Source organism: Centrocercus urophasianus, unplaced genomic scaffold (assembly GCF_019232065.1).
Source record: "Centrocercus urophasianus isolate 14NV4802_14NV808 unplaced genomic scaffold, USGS_Curo_1.0 seq_25, whole genome shotgun sequence".
In the NCBI taxonomy this organism is placed as follows: Eukaryota; Metazoa; Chordata; class Aves; order Galliformes; family Phasianidae; genus Centrocercus; species Centrocercus urophasianus.
Genome location: NW_024884811.1, coordinates 224,444 through 243,664, shown reverse-complemented (window position 1 = coordinate 243,664; position 19,221 = coordinate 224,444). Strand labels below are relative to the sequence as shown.

The 19,221-nt window shown below is 37.9% G+C and overlaps 1 protein-coding gene across 2 annotated transcripts in view; it reads right to left on the bottom strand.

The window, feature by feature from the left end:
• Positions 1–19,221, bottom strand: part of GLIS3 (GLIS family zinc finger 3) — a 111,137-nt gene that overhangs the window by 26,366 nt on the left and 65,550 nt on the right. For both annotated transcript variants that reach the window (XM_042825765.1, XM_042825764.1), the window contains exons 3-4: positions 13,235–13,396; positions 11,713–11,823 (exon numbers count right to left, since the gene is read on the bottom strand). In XM_042825765.1, the coding sequence (XP_042681699.1) occupies positions 11,713–11,823; positions 13,235–13,396 (273 nt within the window). The remainder of the gene's footprint in view (positions 1–11,712; positions 11,824–13,234; positions 13,397–19,221) is intronic.

Here is a 19,221-nt window from a genome sequence, read left to right as displayed (position 1 = left end):
CACTGTTTTCAAGGTCTGTATTTTGCAGTGACCATGCTAAAAAGAATTGGTCATTTGTGGTTTCCAAAGTTTTGCAATAAATTGTGTGGATAAATTCCTTAGACACCACTGCTCATTCCTAATCCCTTTTTTGCCAACATCCCTTTCAGGAGAAACTGCTGCACTCCACGGTGCCTGATTTATATTTCATTTCGAAAACAGGAAGTAAAGGGATTAAAGTTGAGGATTAAAACACTTACTCTTATCTGATTTCTTTTTTTCTGTCTCATAGTTGCCACGGGCACTGCTCACTGAACCTTAGCCCCTGAATGCACTTCTTTTTGAATTAATGGCATCTTTTAAATTGCCTTTGTCTAAAACAAATAAGGGAAAATATCCTCATATTTAACTGCTCTAAAAGCAAGAAAATAGATCTACTTCCTGTTCTCTACATTTGCACTCTACCTTTGCACTTTTAGCAATGAAATTTGAACTTAGAAATTGAAAAGTTCAATGAAATCTGAAAGATGCAGAAGCTTACTGGACTCATACTGTGCAACCTGGACAGAAGCTTTTTGCTCTCCAGAAGTCAGGTGTTCATAGACAGAGCAGTTTCTCCAGATTCATACAGTCACAGACTGAGCAATGTTGCGAGTAACTACATTAGTGCTGTAACAGCCTGCTGAGATTTCAATGATATAACATTCTAACTCTCATTCCTTATCAATTATTTAGAAAGAGAAAAGAAAAAAGACTTTATTTCCTGTAAGATTTGCATTAAGCATTGTCTTCCTTGGTTTAGAAAAGTTCAAACATTGAGAAATGAACTGAAATTGAATGAAATGAAATGTATTGCAAAATGAAATAAAAAATATTAGCAAAAGCCAGAAAATATCAATTTTGTTTTCTATTTACCATTACATTTAAATTCTGTCATAAAATGTTGTTCATTCCAAGAACTTACAACAAACTGGTAGCTACTACCAGTTCTAGTAGTACTGCTAGTGGTAGTATAGTGCCGTAAAATCAACACGTACTCACAATGAAAAAAGATGGCTTCTACTCTAAAACAGTGCAAACAATGGACATCATGAAGTAAGCAGAACTGCAAGAATCAAGAACTCTGTATTATTATGCTGGGAGATTGATGTATTTGCTAACTACATTATCTGACCATATGGTGCTATCTCATGAGGTACACCTGGGTCCACTGCTCAAGCCTGTCTAGGTCCCCCTGGATTTAATATTTCCTTTTATAAATATGGGTCCTGCACAATGGCAGGAGAGCAACATCTGCAAGATCATTATTAGCTGTGCAAGGTCACCTCTGTAAAGCACCCCCTTTTTGGATGGCACTACTAGTTAGGCCACTTTGCAAGGCAATTCTGGAAATTGCTTTGGCCAGACGATCCAGGCACTTATTTTCTTACTTCTAATATGTTCCACATAAATGTAGTCTGCTCTACTCCACTAGCCTCTAACATGGACCAAAACTGAAGCAGACACAGCTGAGGTGTAATAGTCTACTTCTTCATCCGAGCAGTACAGCGTAGAGTTTTTTCTTTATTGTAATAAGGAAGAGTATTATGAAAATTTCCAGCCATTGCTAGCTGGTCTGTTTTTCAAAGAGTTACAAATGAAAAATGCAAGAAATCATGCATGAAAAGCAGCAGGATTAGAGAAATCCTGTTTGCCTGTTCCCTTCCTCAGTGTGATAACACCTGAAAAGATTTTCTTCCAATCAGATGTCACAGGAGGAAATCTTGTAGAAAGTCTTCTTTGTTGGGAGAGTGCTGTGACAACTCTCCAAAACAAGCTAGCATTACATCACTGACCAATCTGTACAAAAATGGAAGATTATTCGTTAGAGATGGAGTAAGCTTGAAGTGCAAGTCTGCTCTGCATGGATGTCTGTCTCCTGAGTTGTCTTTCAGTGATGTGGTAGCTATACCAAATCCAGGACAATTCATAAAACATCTCCATTGAGGGCAGAAAACTTTCACAAATGTTATTTGGACTACGTTTTTCAAAGTTATTCCTTTGTGCTACTTACTTTCTGGCACAGGCAGCACAAAATTCTATCCTGGAAGAAGTCAGGAAAATATATACAAGAGAAATTGTTGTGTTAGATCAATACTGAGTGAAAAACAAATACATAATTAAAGAGAAAAACTGTACAGTTAGGACTGACAGTGCATGCTTTAGCTGCCGTGCTCCTCTGTAATGGTACTGAAAAACCCAATAGAGACCTAGGATTAATTTACCATACTATGGATCTGCTGAAGTTTTAAGCTATCTGGTCAGCTGGAGCCACGCATGCTTTCCCCGGGACCCACTGGAATGAGCTAAGCTGATGCAGGTTAAGCATTCACTATCTCACAGTTTGCCTAACATTATCCAATCTGTAAATAATTTAAGCACACAAACACAGTATGGACATTGTTAAAACTGTCAAATACTCTAAGGCTGATCAGCTGAAGGGTGACAGCACTTGGTATAAGCTATCTTCAGTTGAAGGTCCAGGCTGAGAATCCCAGAGTGATTGTACATTCCCTTTAGCTGGTCTTGTTTATCTGCACTGCTCAAATTATCTTTTTTTTTTTTCTTTTCTTATCCACCCCTCCACTCCCCCACAAAGCTGCAGCTGAACAGTTGTATTCTTACCTATTATCATTTCACTTAATTGAAAAAATCTCTTTTTCTGGAACTATATGCTGATTTGAAGTACTATCACGCATAACAACTGTTGTTCACTGGTATAATTACAGATAAAACAAAAAATTGTAACTAAAATCATAGACTTTGCACTGTTCAGATGGCAAGACAGATGCTTTCAAACTGATCTTGCTCTTGCCAAACAGGTGTAAGAAACCAAAGCAACTTTTTTTCCATTTTTAAAAATTGTCTGTTTGAAAACGCAGTTATTTGAAGAGAATGGCTTTTAGAAGGCAGCAGACAGTCACAAATGGTCATGATACAATCTACATGAAGTCCACATAGGATCTCCACCTTCAACTGGGACACAAATTCAGTATTTGAAAGTGAATTAAACATTTAGTTTTTAAAATAAAGGGTTTTTTTTTTGTAAGATGCTGCAGAATAGCAAAGTGTTTTTCATGGCACACTTGTATGAAAAACATTATGTTAAGAACATTATGTTCCTAACCTTGTGCAAGTACAAGACTTCTGAGAGCTTTCACTCTCAAAACAAACATGCCTTCTTGAAGGGCAGGTATTTGCCTTTCACACTGGTTTTAAGTCACTGCATAGCTAATAGTACGGGCTCTGAATCTTGTTAATGATCATGCTGTATAATTTCACTAGTTTCAGTAAAAATTGTTACAGACTAAAAAAGCTATGGATTCATTTTTTTCAAACAGCATAGTCAATTGACACATTACTTTTTGTTAGCTGAAAACACAAAGTGAGATTAACTGAAAATAAGTTTACTTGTGATGTATTTTTCTAACTACTTAAAGATGTCACTGGATGACTCAAGAAACAAAATCGCTCAGAATTTGTTGTGATAGCAAAGCAGAGCTCTACGCTGAAGCGTTACTCAATAAAGCTGTTCCACAAATAAGAACTGCAGCTTGTATAAGAAAAAAAAGATTAATCTCCAATTTAGTGTAGATGCTATTCTTACCAGAAACAGTGATTTTCAGTTATAATCGAAACAAAAAGTATCAACACATGAACAGTTCTCAGTTTTTATGAAGTGAGAAAAGAGTTTTTAGCATTTTGTAAGAACAAGAAATAATACAGAGATGAGCTGAAGCAAATACCTGCCTAGCTCATCCTTATATTTTCTTACCCTCTCCTGATTTTATGCATTCAACAAAGCCATCCAAACACTGTACTATTTTTACTGTATTTTTGAAAGTAGAAATTAATCAGTAATTCCAAAAGATTAATTTTTCTATTAAAAATACTACATATTTCCACAGGGTCCGAGGAACAAGATATTGCAGCTTTTTCGCATTTAAGATTCTAATTCAAGAAGAGACTTAACTGAAAACTGTCTCTCGTTTTTGGAAAGAATCTCCTGAAAAGACAAAAATCTTATGTCCTAATAGACCTGAAGATACATGAAAGACGCATAAAAGCTGAACAGCTGTTAGGTAATTATTGATATGAAGGGAAAAGAAAAGGTAAACAGTTAATGAAATCCTTAATTAATATTATCTAGATAAAGATTAGCAAATACACGATGCATTTAAGTGGGCTTTGCTAATTTGTACCAAAATGCTTTCTCAATTAATAATTTAGTTGAACTAAGGAAAAAAAAAAAGGAAAGAAAGATGGTGACAGATGAGAAAATATAACAGTAGTGGTCTACAAGAAAGTACTCTGATTGGTCTTACCACAGCATATGCACCTCAGCTGTCTATGATGTTTAGCTTGGGATGCATATCCTAAAGAACCAGAGATACAAAGTTGGGAGACAGAATAAGAAAGGAAATTTAAAAAGAAAAGGGTTACAAAAAATAGAATGAGAAACCTAAAAAGGCAGGAAAATGCATTAATTGAGGAAGCCTGAAGGTTATTTTAAAATAGCAATTTAGAAGTATATATTTCTTTCAAATCAAACTTAAGATCCACTCTGACTGCTTTAAGTTATGTACAGTGCTCACTGGTGGGCTAGTGTTCTAGAATAACGAAGACTGAATTAGCTGCACAAAATAATCAAGCTTTTCCCTAATTTATTTTGCTTGATGTTGACTTGAAGCATGATATCCCTTGCAAATCTTGTGTTTATTTTTTAAACCTGCCTTTAGAACCAGGGAGAATTTCCATCATTTACATGATACAGTGAGGAATGTGACCACTGAGGATATGGAGAAGGCTAAGGTCCTCAATGCCTTCTTTACGTCTGCCTTTTGTAGGCAGATCAGTTATTCTCAGGGCACTTTATGTCCTGATCTGGAAGTCTGGGATGGAATGCAGAATACGCCCCCGGTGATTCAGTTGGAGACAAACAGCTCCTCCTCCATCTGGACTGTCACAAGTTCATGGGACCAGATGGGCTTCATCCTAAGCCTCTGAGGGAGCTGGCGGGGATGGTTGCTGAGCCGCTCATGCCATCTATCAGTGCTCCTGATTATCTGGGGAGGTCCCAGAGGATTGGAAGCTAGCTGATGTGACTGTCATCTACAAGAAGGGCCACAAAGAGCATCCAGAGAACTACAGGCCTGTCAGCCTGACCTGCGTACCAGGGAAAGTTATGAAGCAAATCATCTTGGGTGAGATCACACGGCATGTGCATGGTGTCCAGGAGATCAGGCCCAGCCAGCACAGGTTCATGAAAGGCAGGTCATGCTTGACCAACCTCATCTCCTTCTGTGATTGGTTGACCAGCCTGGTAGATGAGGGAAAGGCTGTTGTTGTTGTAGTCTATCTAAATTTCAGCAAAGCCTTTGACACGGTCTCTCATAGTATTCTTCTGGGAAAGCTGGCTGCCCACGGATTGAACTACTCTTCTTTAGGTAAGGAACTGGCTGGAGGGCCGTGCCCTACGAGTAGTGAGTGGTTAATGAATCTAAGCCCAGCTGGTGACCTGTTACAAGAGGTGTCCCCCAGGGGTCGATACTGAGGCCCATCTTGTTTAATACTTTTATTGATGACCTAGATGAAGGGATTGAGTGTATCCTCAGTAAGTTTGCAGATGACATCGAGTTGGAAGGTAGTGTCAATCTGCCTGAGGGTAGGGAGGTCCTTCAGAGGGATCTAGATAAGCTGGATCACTGAGCTGAGGTGAATGGGATGAGATTCAACAAGGCCAAGTGCTGGGTCCTGCACTTTGGCCACAATAATTCCATGCAGTGCTATAGGCTTGGGGATGAGTGGCTGGATGACTGTGAAGAGGAAAGGGACCTGGGGGTGTTGTTTGATGCTTGGCTGAACATGAGCCACAGTGTGCCCAGGTGGCCAAGAGGGCCAACAGCATCCTGGCCTGCATTAGAAATAGTGTGTCCAGTAGGAGCAGGGAGGTGATCATCCCCCTGCACTCAGCACTGGTGAGACTGTACCTTGTGTTGAACTGAACTGTGTTCAGTTTTGGGCACCTCACTACAAAAAAGACACAGTCCCTGGAATGTATCCAGAGAAGGGAAAAGAAACTGATGAGGGGTCTGGAGCACAAGTCTTATGAGGAGCGGCTGAGAGAGCTGGGATTGTTCAGTCTGGAGAAGAGGAGGCTCAGGGGAGACCTCACTGCACTGTACAACTTCCTGAAGGGAGGTTGTGGTTTGAGGCTGTGAGGAGGGGTTTGGCCTCTTCTCCCAGGCAACAAACAGGACCTGAGGAAATGGCCCCAAGTTGTACCAGGGGAAGCTTAGGTTAGACATAAGGAAGAACTTTTTCTCTCAGAGAGTGGTCAGGCACTGGAATGGCTGCCCAGGGAGGTGGTGGAGTCGCCGTCCCTGGCAGTGTTCAAGAGGCGTCTGGATGAGGAACTATGAGATACGGTTTAGAGACTTGTGGTAGCAATGGTAATGGGAGGATGGTTGGACTAGATGATCTTGCAGGTCGTTTCCAACCTAGTGAATCTATGACTGTGATTCTGTGATTCTATGAGCCACAGGTACTCTCATTATCTACAGAAATACTTTAATCCTTTTAAAACTCACATGGCCTTTGGCTTCCAGTATATTCTACTGATAACAAGATCTACATGGTAACTATTCAATTTAAAAAAAAAAAATCTTTTAAGTTTCTTTTTCTTCCAAAGTTGAAAGCAGAAAATTACTAAGAGGACATGTTATTAAATTGTTTGTAGTCCAGGGCCATGCTGTACATTCACATTCGTAGCAGTATTCCTTTAGCTCTCATTCTGAGTGCTGTCTAGTTTTCTGCCACTGACTGACACTCTTTCACTCTGTTGTAAGAGCTTCTTCGGTCTTCTGCAAGAGAAGATGAACTCCAGACCAAGTCAGCATTTTTTACATTTTTAAAATAAGAAGTACTGCTTTTTAATTCAACAAAATATTTTTAGAGTAGGGACTGAGTATTGTGCACACAGATTACTGGGGTGGGTTGAGAACTGGCTGACAGGCGGAGCTCAGAAGATTGTGATCAGTAGCATAGTCTATTTGAAGGTCTGTAACTAGTGGTGATCCCCAGGGGTTGTTGCTGAGACGTTTCTGTTCAAATCTTGATCAACAGCCTATATGAAGTGATAGAGTGCAACCTAGCAAGTTTGCTGATTATACAAAGCTGAGAGGAGTGGCTGACACACCAAAAGGCTGTGCTGCCCTTCAACAAGACCTGGATGACTGGAGATAAGGTGGAGACGAATCTGATGAGGTTCTACAAGGGCAAGTGTAGAGTCCTACATCTGGGGAGGAATAACCACGTGCATTAGTACCGGTTAGGAGATGATCTTCTGGAGAAAAGTTCTGTGGAGAAGGACCAGGGTGTCTTGATGGACAACATGCTGATCATGAGTCAGCAGTGTGCCCTTATGGCGAAAAAGGCCAATGGTATCCTGGGATGTATTAAAAAGGGCATGTCCAGCAGGTCGAGGGAGGTGATCCTCCCACTCTGCTCTGGTGAGGCCACATCTGGAGTACTGTGTTTGGTTCTGGGCTCCTCAGTTCAAGAAAGCCAGGGATCTCTTAGAAGGAGTTCAGTGAAGGGCCACAAAGATGGTTAGGGGCCTTCAGCATCTTCCTTGCTAGGAAAGGCTGAGAGAACAGTCTGTTTATTCTGGGGAAGACTGAAAGGGGATCGTATCAATGCTTATGAGCATCTGAAGGATGAGTGTCAAGTAGATGGGGCCACAGTCTTTTCAGTGGTGCTGAAAAGAGTGCTGACAAAAGGTAACAAACCCAAACTGGAACAGATGGAAATTTTGTTCCTTTGAGGGTGATAGAGCACTAGGACAAACTGTCCAGAAAGGTTATGAAGTCACCTTCTATGGAAATATCCAAAGCCTACTGGATTGCTTACCTGTTCAGCCTACTCTTGGAACCTGTTTCAGCAGGGGGTAAGGACTTGATCTTGAAAGGTCCATATCAGTGACTACAATTCTGCAATTCTGTGATTATACTTAGAGTGCTTTCCCAGACATTTTAAGCATCTATTCCTTGTATTTATATATATGCATGTCCTCAGGTTTATAAATAATTTTACAAATTACACTTTTTTTTAAAGTAGAGATGATGCCTCCTTTCATTTAACTGATGTCCTTTAGTAAATGGAAGCTTACTGTACTATCTACTAAAATGCACAAGTTAAATGTATTTGTGCCGGAATCTTCTCAGGGTATATGATTTCATACCACTAGCGGGAGAAACTCACTGATGAATAAACTCAGTGCATGGCTAGAAATCACAGTTTGGGGAAAGAAGGGAAACAGCAGCTGCCTTACAAGAGTTGCAGAAAAAACATTTTTGTCTTACATGGAAAGTCATAAACATGTCCTGCTTAAAATAATGCAAAGATATATATTGATCTGTATCACACTGCATCATTTGGTCAGGTCTTAAGAGAACAAGGAAAGGGTTGAAGCTTTGAAGACAGATTGAGAAAATCTGGGCTATAAACTACGTAACTGGAGTTTTGTACAGCAAGCAGCTGTCTCTTCTGTTGTGAACATACTTTATCCTGCTATTTTAAGACTATGCAACATCAAAGACACATTTTCACAGAGTCTTGGAGAGCCAACAACGTAAAACACCAAAATAATGTCACCTAGTGTGTTGGGGGAGGTTATAAGCAGGATTAAAAAGCACTCAGGCACAATATATTAAATGAATCCATGACTAACGAGGTGTGACAGCAAAGGGTTTCCTTCTTTTCAACAGAATAGATCCCAGGGTTGGAACTATTATTTCACAGTGCCTTTATCACGTTGGAATTTTTATGGTTATTTTTGATGAATTCACATTTTTTAAAGAGTCTTCTGACACTAAGCCAATTTTCACTTTTAATTAAAATCATAAATAATCTTAATTCTGCCTAAAAAGGTTTATCGTTTCTTACTTTTTTATTATTATTACTGCCAGAAAATATTCTAAATGCCAAAGTATGATATGAGTTAGTAATTATAAGTTCTCAATGGTCCAGTAACTGCACCTTGAAAACATTATACATGGCAAACTTTATTCACACTTCAAGTATCTGGCTTGATGGACGCCATGTAGTTTATTCTTTGGGTTTTTTTGTTTTGTTTTTGTAGGTTTGGCTCATTTGCCTTTCCATATATTAATGTATCTCAGGTGACCTGGCAGAGATACACACTTATCAAAGAGGGCTGTAAAAATAAGCAATTTTAAGGCTAAAATGTGACCACAGAGATCGAAGCAAGGAGTAGAAAGGTCCAGACTTAATCTGTTTGGCACAAAAAGAGAATGGTAAATTAACAAAAACACATAGCGATTGAAACATTAGAAGGAAAATTCCGCAAAATGTTGAAAGCAGACACCATCAAAGACAGGAGATAACATACTATTTTACTTTCAGTTAAAATAACAATATAATGAGGATTTGGGGATCCTGGTGGATGAAAAGCTTGACGTGAACCAGAAGTGTGTGCTTGCAAATCAAAAGGCCAAAGGTATCCTGGGATGCATCAGGAGTGATCAGCAAGGAGGGGGAGGAGATCCTCTCTCTTTATTCTTCCCTTGTAAGACCCTATCTGCAATATTGTGTCCAGGTCTGGGGTCCTCAGCTGTGGACTTGTTGGAAAGGGTCCAGAGAGGACCACAGAGATAATCAGGGGGCTGGAACATCTCTCCTACAAAGGATGAGGGAGCTGGACTTGCCCAGTCTGAAGAAAAGAAGGCTCCAGAGAGACCTCATTGCAGCCTTCAAGTACTTAAAGAGAGCTTACAGAAAGTTGGAAAGTCCTTTATAAATTGTCTGATAGGACAAAAGGGAATGGTTTTAAACTAAAAGAGGGGAGATTTAGGTTAGATGTTAGGGTAGTTATGTGCTGGAAGAGGTTGCCCAGAGAAGCTGTGTATGTTCCATTCCTGGAATGGAATCAAGGAGGTGATCAAGGCCAGGCTGGATGAGGCCCTGGGCAGCCTGATCTGATGGTGCCAATCCTATCCACTAAAAAGTGATTGAAAGTAGATGATCTTTATGGTGTCTTCCAACTCAACCCATTCTATGATCATTTGTATTCAGGCCCATTACGACAATTTTATTTCACACAAATTTCTTACAATGCAGTCTTCTTGTCACTTACTTTATCTGCCTGTGAAATCTGTAACAGCCAGTGGCTGGACAGCTGTGCTGTCCTCCTGGGAAAGGCAGGGCAGTGCTCAAAGACCAGCTTCAGCAGTCCTGCCTGTAGTCAGCACACACATGAACAAGTGCATGGTTACCCAGTCTCCAATTTAAGAGTGGGCACTCCTAAGTTCAGAGGCCTCTAATTGTTAATACTACAGGACAGTTCCTCAAAAGCTGATATTAAGATCTCTACTGCCAGGTCTTGCTTTTGGTCAGAACAAACAATTTAATCAAAATTTACTACTCAGATTTGCATGCTGCAGCTTTTAAGACTATCCTCTTCCTTTTCCTATGTTGTGCAAAATAACACATTTTGCTACTCACCATGAAAAGCTGTACATTAAGTTTAAAATTTTTAAATGAGAACTCCTTTTAGATGGGGTAATATCTCAAAGATTTATCTATTTCTATACCAATTCACACAACTTACATTGTTATCAGGATGACAGAACTATAGAACCATAGAATTATGGAATTATTAAGGTTGGAAAAGATCCCTAAGATGGGAGTCACTGTCACCCTCCTTATGGTAAGGGTGACAGAGTACTGAAACAGGTTGCACAGAGAGTCTCCTCCTACAAATACTTTAAAGACCCATCTGGACACCTACCTGTGTGACATATTATAGAGTAAATGCTTTAGGAGGGAGATTGGACTCGATTGTTTCCTGAGGTCCCTTCCAAACCCTGCAATTTAGTGATTCTGTGATCATCCAGTCCAGCCCAACTGTCCACCTATCACCAATATTGCCCATTAAGCCACGTCTCTAAGTACTATATCTACCCTCTCCCTGAACATATCCAGGGACAGTGACATCTAACCAATGTTTCTGAGAAGAAATTCTTCCTAATATCCAATTACTTTCCTTTAAAATGAGAGCTTATATTTCTTTTCTGCTGTGATCTAAACTAATGAAATAATGCCAGTGATTAATGTAACATTAAAAAAAAAAAATGCTCAGAAAAAATCCACATCATTCCCTTAGGTCAGAGCTCAGCTCTTCAAAGACACACTTCTGCATACAAATAACTTTTGACTCAGAGCTGACATTCAAAGGGATCTAGTGTTGTGAAATGTCTTGTTATTTGGACGTGTCTTTACAGCTTGAATCACACACTGCCCATCCATCCTGAAAATCCATCTTTCCATTTGAGATGGGCTTGGATTTCATAACATTATATAGCAATCAGATGTCACAACAATAACAACAAAAAATTCTCTTCTCAAAAATCACTTTAAATTTTGCTCATTATGTAGGTTTACTAATAAATCATCATATCAGCAAATAAAGAGTACTAAAGAAGACAGCCTCATAAAGTCAAACAAAAAATTACGATCTATATAAGAATGATAATTTTATTACCTTCCATTAATGGTTTTTCTCATCAACAGTGTGAAATCAGTGAAGGCACTTAATATGAATTACACATCTAATATTAGAATACTGACTTCTCCATATAATATTTGTACCTGCTAACACAATAGAAAATTTACCTTTTTCCTAACTTGCTGGTCTTTGGAAGAATGTGCTTTCACATGTTTTCTCAGGGAGCTTGGATCTGTGTATCGTTTAGTACATCCTGGAATCTGACATGCATAAGGTTTCTAAGCCAAAAAAAAAAAAAAAAAAAAAAAAAAGGTATAAACAAGCAGGCGTTAAATTGCGGATTATTTTAACTCATGATAATCCCTTTTGAGCCTGCAAATCACATTACTACAAAACAAAATGTTGCGCGTTATTAGAAGCTCAAGGCTCAGAAATTTATTAGAAAGGGAAAGGAGGAAAGTAAGTTTAATATGGAAGAAAAACCAAAGGAAAAGCATTCACTATGGCATCTTTCATTATTACCTTTTTTTTTTTTTTTGAATCAGTACAATGAATATTGTTAGGTATACTCACAATTCTTCCACCCTCAGAGCAATCTTTGACTTAATCAGTAATTACATTCTTTAGTGTATCAGGTAAAGAAATTGCAGTAAAGGCCCAGATAGACTGTTTAGGATTATAGAAGAATCCGCTTCAGAAAAAAAGAACAAGAAAAAGTGTTAGCTTACTATATTACATAGAGAGCAAGCAAAAACCAGTGTTTTTTTTTTTTTTGCAGTGCAAACACTGAATAATAAAGTATTAAAAATACATGTTTTATTGTGAAGTATAAGACAAGGACCTTAGGCTCATTTTTTCTAATAACACTAGTTCAGATTGATGCCAGTTCTGTAATACCTTCACAGTTTTCTAAAAAGACATAAAGCCCAAATAATCTAAATCACTAGATAAACAAACATCTTAACAACTCCCTCCTTCTACCTGTTTTAACCTGTCTTCTTTAAAGAATTGCTGGACCCATGAAAAAGAGTACTGGATGAGCAGAATATACTGAATGCTAAAACTAGCTATTTCACAATTCAGCCATTTTGTAAAGCATTTTTGAGAGCACGCTTGTGCAATTGATCAACACATCAACCATACTATCAACTTTCCAAAAACTATCATTTAAGTTTTGTGACAGCCTGTTCATTTGAAATGGCATTGTTCTCATTCTTCTGGACTTCTGCCCATTGGAAACTGCTTGTCACTGATGAAACCTGATCTTTTTTTGTTGTGAAACAAAAGATTTATTAAACAAATCTTGGCTGTGAATCAAATTCACAAGCAACAATTTATGGTATGAATATTTTAGATTCAGAAAATTCTTCCTCTGTTGTCTTTCTGGTGTGCTCCAGCCTCTAACATTCGATGGAGTTTTTGTCAGAGTTATTAATACCAGTTATTATCACAGATGGTGTCTTTCAATACTGACCTCAGGTTTCCTACATCTCACTTATGAGGGAGGAAGCCATTCCCTCTTCCTTCAATAAAGCCCATGGAGCTATGGCTTTTTTAATCAACTTGAAAAGCCCTAGCAGGACTTTCTCCTATCTCTATGGCTATTAGCTACCTGCTACCACCAAGCTAGCAGAAAAGAGCACAGAGTCTAATGCACAGGCAACTACAGTGCTATTTCCACTTCCTTACAGTGTCCAGGTGTGTCCTCTGGTGCTTGGCACGGTCGCTGGAGTTGCTGAAGGCCTTCTGGCAGCTGGGGTGCTGACAAAGATATGGCTTTTCACCTGTATGACTCCTTAAGTGAATCTTGAGATTTTCTAGCCTGGAAAAGGCCTTCTTGCAGCCTTCAAACTAGAAAAGACAAAGACAAATGGTTGGAAGGAAAGGCAAACACAGCAAACTGTAACAGCAAACACTGAACAGAAAAGTGACTGGACTTGCAGGGATCTCTAGTCTGCTATGGCTGGACACCTCTGTGGAAGGGAGGAAAGCCTGGCATTGCAGCTGAGTTGGAACCACTGAGAACATAAGAGTGTATTTATCTCCCTAGCATATGGCTGAATTAGGAAACAACATTGTACTGCTAATTTACAAAGTGCAAATGAGGCACAAAGTCACCAGTCAGCTCAGATCTCAACACTACCTAGCCTCTCTGGAAGGATCGTCACTGTGCCCAGAGCTAGTCACCATTATCTCAGCTCAGGCTTTGGCTGAACAGAGGCATCTGTCAGTATCACCTAACATACACATCAACAGCAAAACCCAGAAAGGAAAATGTCAGTCTCCTCTGCCTTATTGATGTTGTTGAGAGAAGTGAAGAAAGAAGTCATAAATCTCTGTGTAATCACCTTACACGTATTTGCTTGAACAGAGATCATCAACCCCAGTGGTATTATAATGACCTCTGAAATATTTCTTTACGTTTCTGCTGTATTTGTATGAGGTATAAAAATAATGAGTTAATCGCTAGAGCCCATAAAATTGGTATCTAATCCCTATGGGTAACCAATAATCATGTGGCAGTGTTTCTACACTTAATCAAGTTATACATCTGCAGAGAAACCTAAGCTTATGTGGCCAAAAAAAAAACCAAAACAGTTCTTCAGCTGTCATGCTCCCATAGTAAACTTCATCCTCAAGAATACTAAAAACCATCTGTTCTGTTTGAAATCAGTAATTTTGTGTAGACTTCATTTCAATTAGACTTAAATAGTTATGATTGTTACAAATTAAGTTTTTACAATTCTACTAAATAAGATCAATTCCACCAGTTTCAACTGTTGCACATTCTACTGAGCAATATCTAAATCTAGTTTGAAGTTTTTGGATGCCTGTAAGAATAGTAATTCATTAACGCAAAATTTCTCCTGTTCCTTTTACTCATACTTGAAAAGAAACAGGCTATTTTTCACTTATTCTTTTCTAGAATAATGTATACATACCTTTTATTATGCTTTATTCAGTGCATGTATGTTTTCAAAAGCATAGGTAGAAAAAGACTGCCATAATTCTGATCACAATTGCCATTACTGTTAATTACTGTTACTAATTCGTAAGACCCTCAAAAAAAGTCAATAAAACCCAAGATATATATTAATACTTTTATTTTGGGAAAAATACTCTTAGAAAATAATCTATAATCAGTACAAAAGAAACTACATAGCCATACTTTACAACTGCCAGTTAATCCATGGCTCACCCACATCTGCCCATGACTAATTGCACATAACCACATAGATGTATTTTCTGTTAAAAAAATGCAGTTTTGGGTTTTTTTCTTTTTGCACTGATAATTACTCTGGTCCCCTTTCAACTACCTCTGATTAACACTGGATATGCAGTAGAGAATCAGTATTTCAGTAAAGATACTTTTTCCAGTGCTAGACATTCAGGTAAGATCACTTTTCTACATCTAACCCTCATTTTTTTCTCACTTTTTCAGTCATTAGATTTTAGAGAGAGTTTTCATTACAGTTGGTAATATTAAATTCCCAATCAGACACACTGTTAGCCAGGCTGAATTTTATATTGTGTAAATATAAGTTTCATGTTTTGTTCCTGCTTGTATTGCTTTTCATCTGTCTGTTTTACAGTGCACCTTTTGTATTGCAATCATTCTGCAAAGTCCACCATGTCATCACGCTAGTTTTCTGCACTGTCCTTCTTCCATTCCAGACTGCAGAAGCAAAAGCTTGATAATGTTTTCTCCCTCTAAGTGATGCAGGAGAAAAAACAGAAAGTGTCCTTGTAACAGAAATGCAACTCTGTAAATGTGAAGAACTACTGCCTGCTCCTTGTGGTTCACTGAGTCTTTGGGAACAGACTGAGAAAATCTAACATACCTGAAAGTGCTGAAAGATGCAAATGGTATGAGACTGCCTGCTTGAAGACAGTACAGAATGTTGTCTTGGCCTTGTGCAGATATTCTGGTTTCACTTGGATCCCATTTGCAACAGCAAGTGTTTGAGTCTGGTTTGACTAGCTGCTTGACTTACTTTCTAGAGTAATATTAGTGAGCTGACCATATTCATGGCAAACAAAAAATTTAAATCCTAATCTTTGGAGAAAGTGATCTGAATGAAATGAATAAGCCCTTTCTGAATGCTGTCATATGAGGATATGTGCATGCAAATGGAGAGAATTGCATCCCTGAAAACTACAGAGGAACAAGCAATCTGCAACACAAGACCAGAAAACAAATCTTTGAATTGCTCCATAATCTTGCAGAGCTTTAAAATTACTTATCAGCAGAAAAAGGACAAAATGAATTACTAATGTTTTATGTAAATTTTTCAATTAATTTTGAATATTTTGATAAGCTGACCTGGAAGGTTCTGTGTCAGCACCAAGGCAGATGGTCTGACAAGGACAAAGTATCTTTCCCCAGATTTGTGTTCATTACAAGATCAAATGTAGAAGCTGTTCTTTATATGGCTTCCAAACAAGAACAATGCATTTCAAACATTAATAATAGTCTTTTAAAAAGCATTTCCCTTCCTCAACAGCATTAGCAGGGTGCTACTTTACAAGAGATGTGAGGGCTTTTAAAAAATTGAGAGTAAGACCTCACATAAAAACCTTTTAAATAGCTTTTTATTCACCAAGACTCTCCTGACCGGCAATCTTGTGAATGACACATAATTAGTGTCAGACTTCATTCAAAATGATGACATCAGGTGCTCACCAACAAGGACATTGAAGGCTGCAGCTGAGATTTAAAAAGCTCAGGTTCATTTCATGCTTTCAACCCTTACGGTAGTTAAATGGGGAAGAACACTGCATCCAGAGTAGCACTACATTATAATGCAACCATTTCTATCTGAATGGAGTACGTTTTGTGACATGGTGATTACCTAGCTGCATGTCCAAGTCTGCATTTTCCTCGAGACATGTGAAGGCTGGGATTAATTTCTACTTTAACAGTTAACACTATGAAATGATAGTGTCTTGGAAATTTTTGTTCCAGTAAACAATCACAGACTATGTTTATATGCATTGCATAGTTTATAAACACTATTATAGCTTATTGCATAGTAAGTTGATGCTTGTTTGCCCAGCTAGTCAATTAGTATTTGGTCCAAAGCTTGCTGAAGTCAGTTGGTTCCACTGCAGTATCTTCTCTTTAGGTATTTCAGGCAAATTCCACTACAGTTTTAAGATCTTGCATGTTGTAAGCATAACTGTAAACAAAAATACAATTTCAGACCATGAGTAAGCCTGAAGTGTATTGTTTTTTTATCTTTGTGCTTACTGTAAGCTAAAAGGCTTACTATACTTAATAGATTACAAGGAAGTATGTATTCTATATATTGCTTATATGTAAAGAGATTCTGTCTAAGGAACAGATCTTTTTTGAGTGTGTATGTGTGAATAGGCAAGTAATAAACTATATCTTCATCTGATTTCTGTTTTCTCATACATCTGTCGAGTTAAGTATATTTTAAGGAAGAAAAGCTACATACTGCAGCTGTAAGTGAAAAATGCAATTAAATAAATAGAAAAAAAGAAGTAAACAAAAAGGAGTAACAATAAAAACCAATTTAAATATGCTTTTCAGGGAGGTCACTATTCACAGAGAACACCAGCATGTCAGTTCTGATGGGACAGAACTAGTGGATTAAAGATGTCACCAAACTTCAGTAAAGGTGGAAGAGGCAAACATGTAGCCCGGAGACAATACTCTCTTCTCAGAGAGCTCTCATTACAGATTGCTCTTTATGTGTTCTTGATCAATGTAGCATGCCAAATATTTCAGAGATCTTCACTCTTCAACTTAAATGAAGCAATGAACACTGAATATTCTTTATCCTCTGAAATAAAGGCGTCAGAGACTCATTTACCATGGAAATGTGTCTCTTTAGTATTTGCATTAGTTTTAGTGAACATGGACGCTCCAGCATTAGAAGCTACTGTTACTGTACTCTACTGTTACTGTAGAGTAGGTAAATATTTTTATATGCCCCTTTAAAATGAACTATTACTGAACACATCAGTTGGTATAGACTCAAAAGCCACATGGAATAGAAAAAATTAGAGGAAGAACAAAAAATTTGGAAACTCTTCCACTGCTTTCTTTTGGAAGACAGCGATCCTGATGTTTTCTGGTCTTTCCACTTTCTTTCTCTTCTTCTCTATTCTTTTCTAAAATATCTTTTTTGATCTTCTAAAAACTGAGGTCACCATCTACACTCGAGGCTTTCTGAACACAAGGTTGATATCATGCGAAAACTGTTCACTATTCAAGTGGCAACTAAATTATACTTGTTCTACTTGCTAAACCTCGTAGAATTCATCTGGAACTGAATGCTTCTTTCTGCAGGTTAACTCAAAAAAAAAAAAAAAAAAAAAAAAAAACCAACCCAAATATGCCTTCATCAAGCCACACAAAAAAAAAAAAAGAAAAGAAAAAAAAGCCCTGCAAGTATTTTAAGAAACATATGCCAAAATAATAGATTTTCAGACACAGAGTTGAGTGAATACAAATCACATTCTCATGGGGAAGACTTATATAGGAGCATTTTGCTGTTGTGAATCTTACAAAGACCAATATTTTGATTTCTGTTTCACTAGAAGTAAAAATGAAAGGAGTAAAAGATCAGGAATCCTTTGAAGCCGTACCTAAGTGGAAAAGAAACAAGAGTCTAGGTGGTATTTTTTCATCCGGTTCCCTGCCCAATTTCAGATTAGATTCATTCAATTTTAAATTAAAAAAAAAAAAAATTAACAGAAACAGCCATGCATAGGAACAGGAATATTCCTTTCAGCTCTATCCTATCCCACTGTATCCCATCCCTTTGCATCCACAAATGCACAAATTGGCAACTAAAGCTTCAAACAAGCAAGCATGCAAACTGTCTTACAAATACCATCAAATTGTTATTTTTGCAGTTGTTTAAAAACATATAGCTCAGTTGGTATTATTTACTGATAGGAGAATGTTAAAGACAGGAAAGCAATAAGATTATCTTTGAGATACATGAGACTACTGGTAAATATGAAAGTGGTAAATATGTGGTACATAACTCACAGCTGACATTGTAAAAGCTCTTAGCACAGCTGTTTACATACCTATGAAAGGGGTTCCTTCTAGCCCAAACTACATGAGTAAAAGGCCAGATGCCAGTTGGCATTTAGTCTATTAGTAAATTCCACTATTTACAGAGCCCAAATGTATTTTCCTATGGATTTTTTTAAATTTCAAAAAGCCATGTAGATCAGTGACAGAAGCAAAATAAGCACTGAGATGTCCATTTGACCTTTCACAGGTACAGCATTTGGCTAAAGAAAAGACAGTAGAATACAGTAGAACATGTATTCTATAAACACAAGAAATTATGGACTTAAGAGAAGTTGACCTGGAAAGAAAAATGCTTGAATGACTCAGTTTTGACAAACTGACACTCATGTTAATTGAGGGTCCTGGTCAGAAAGTTTTTATTAAAGCAAAAGCATAAGGCATAATGTAATTGGTTGCTTGTTTATGTGAGGTGATGTTTCACTTAAAGTGCCTGATACAGAAAGCATAATGACACACCTCAAAGAGAAAGAAATACAATTGGCCAAGCCTTGACTTGAATTTAAAAGTTCAAGGGTAGTTTGAAAAATACACTAAATAACATCATGAAAAAGGCAAAATTCCTAAGTTTAAGCTCTGTCTTATAGAGATGTATGGCAAC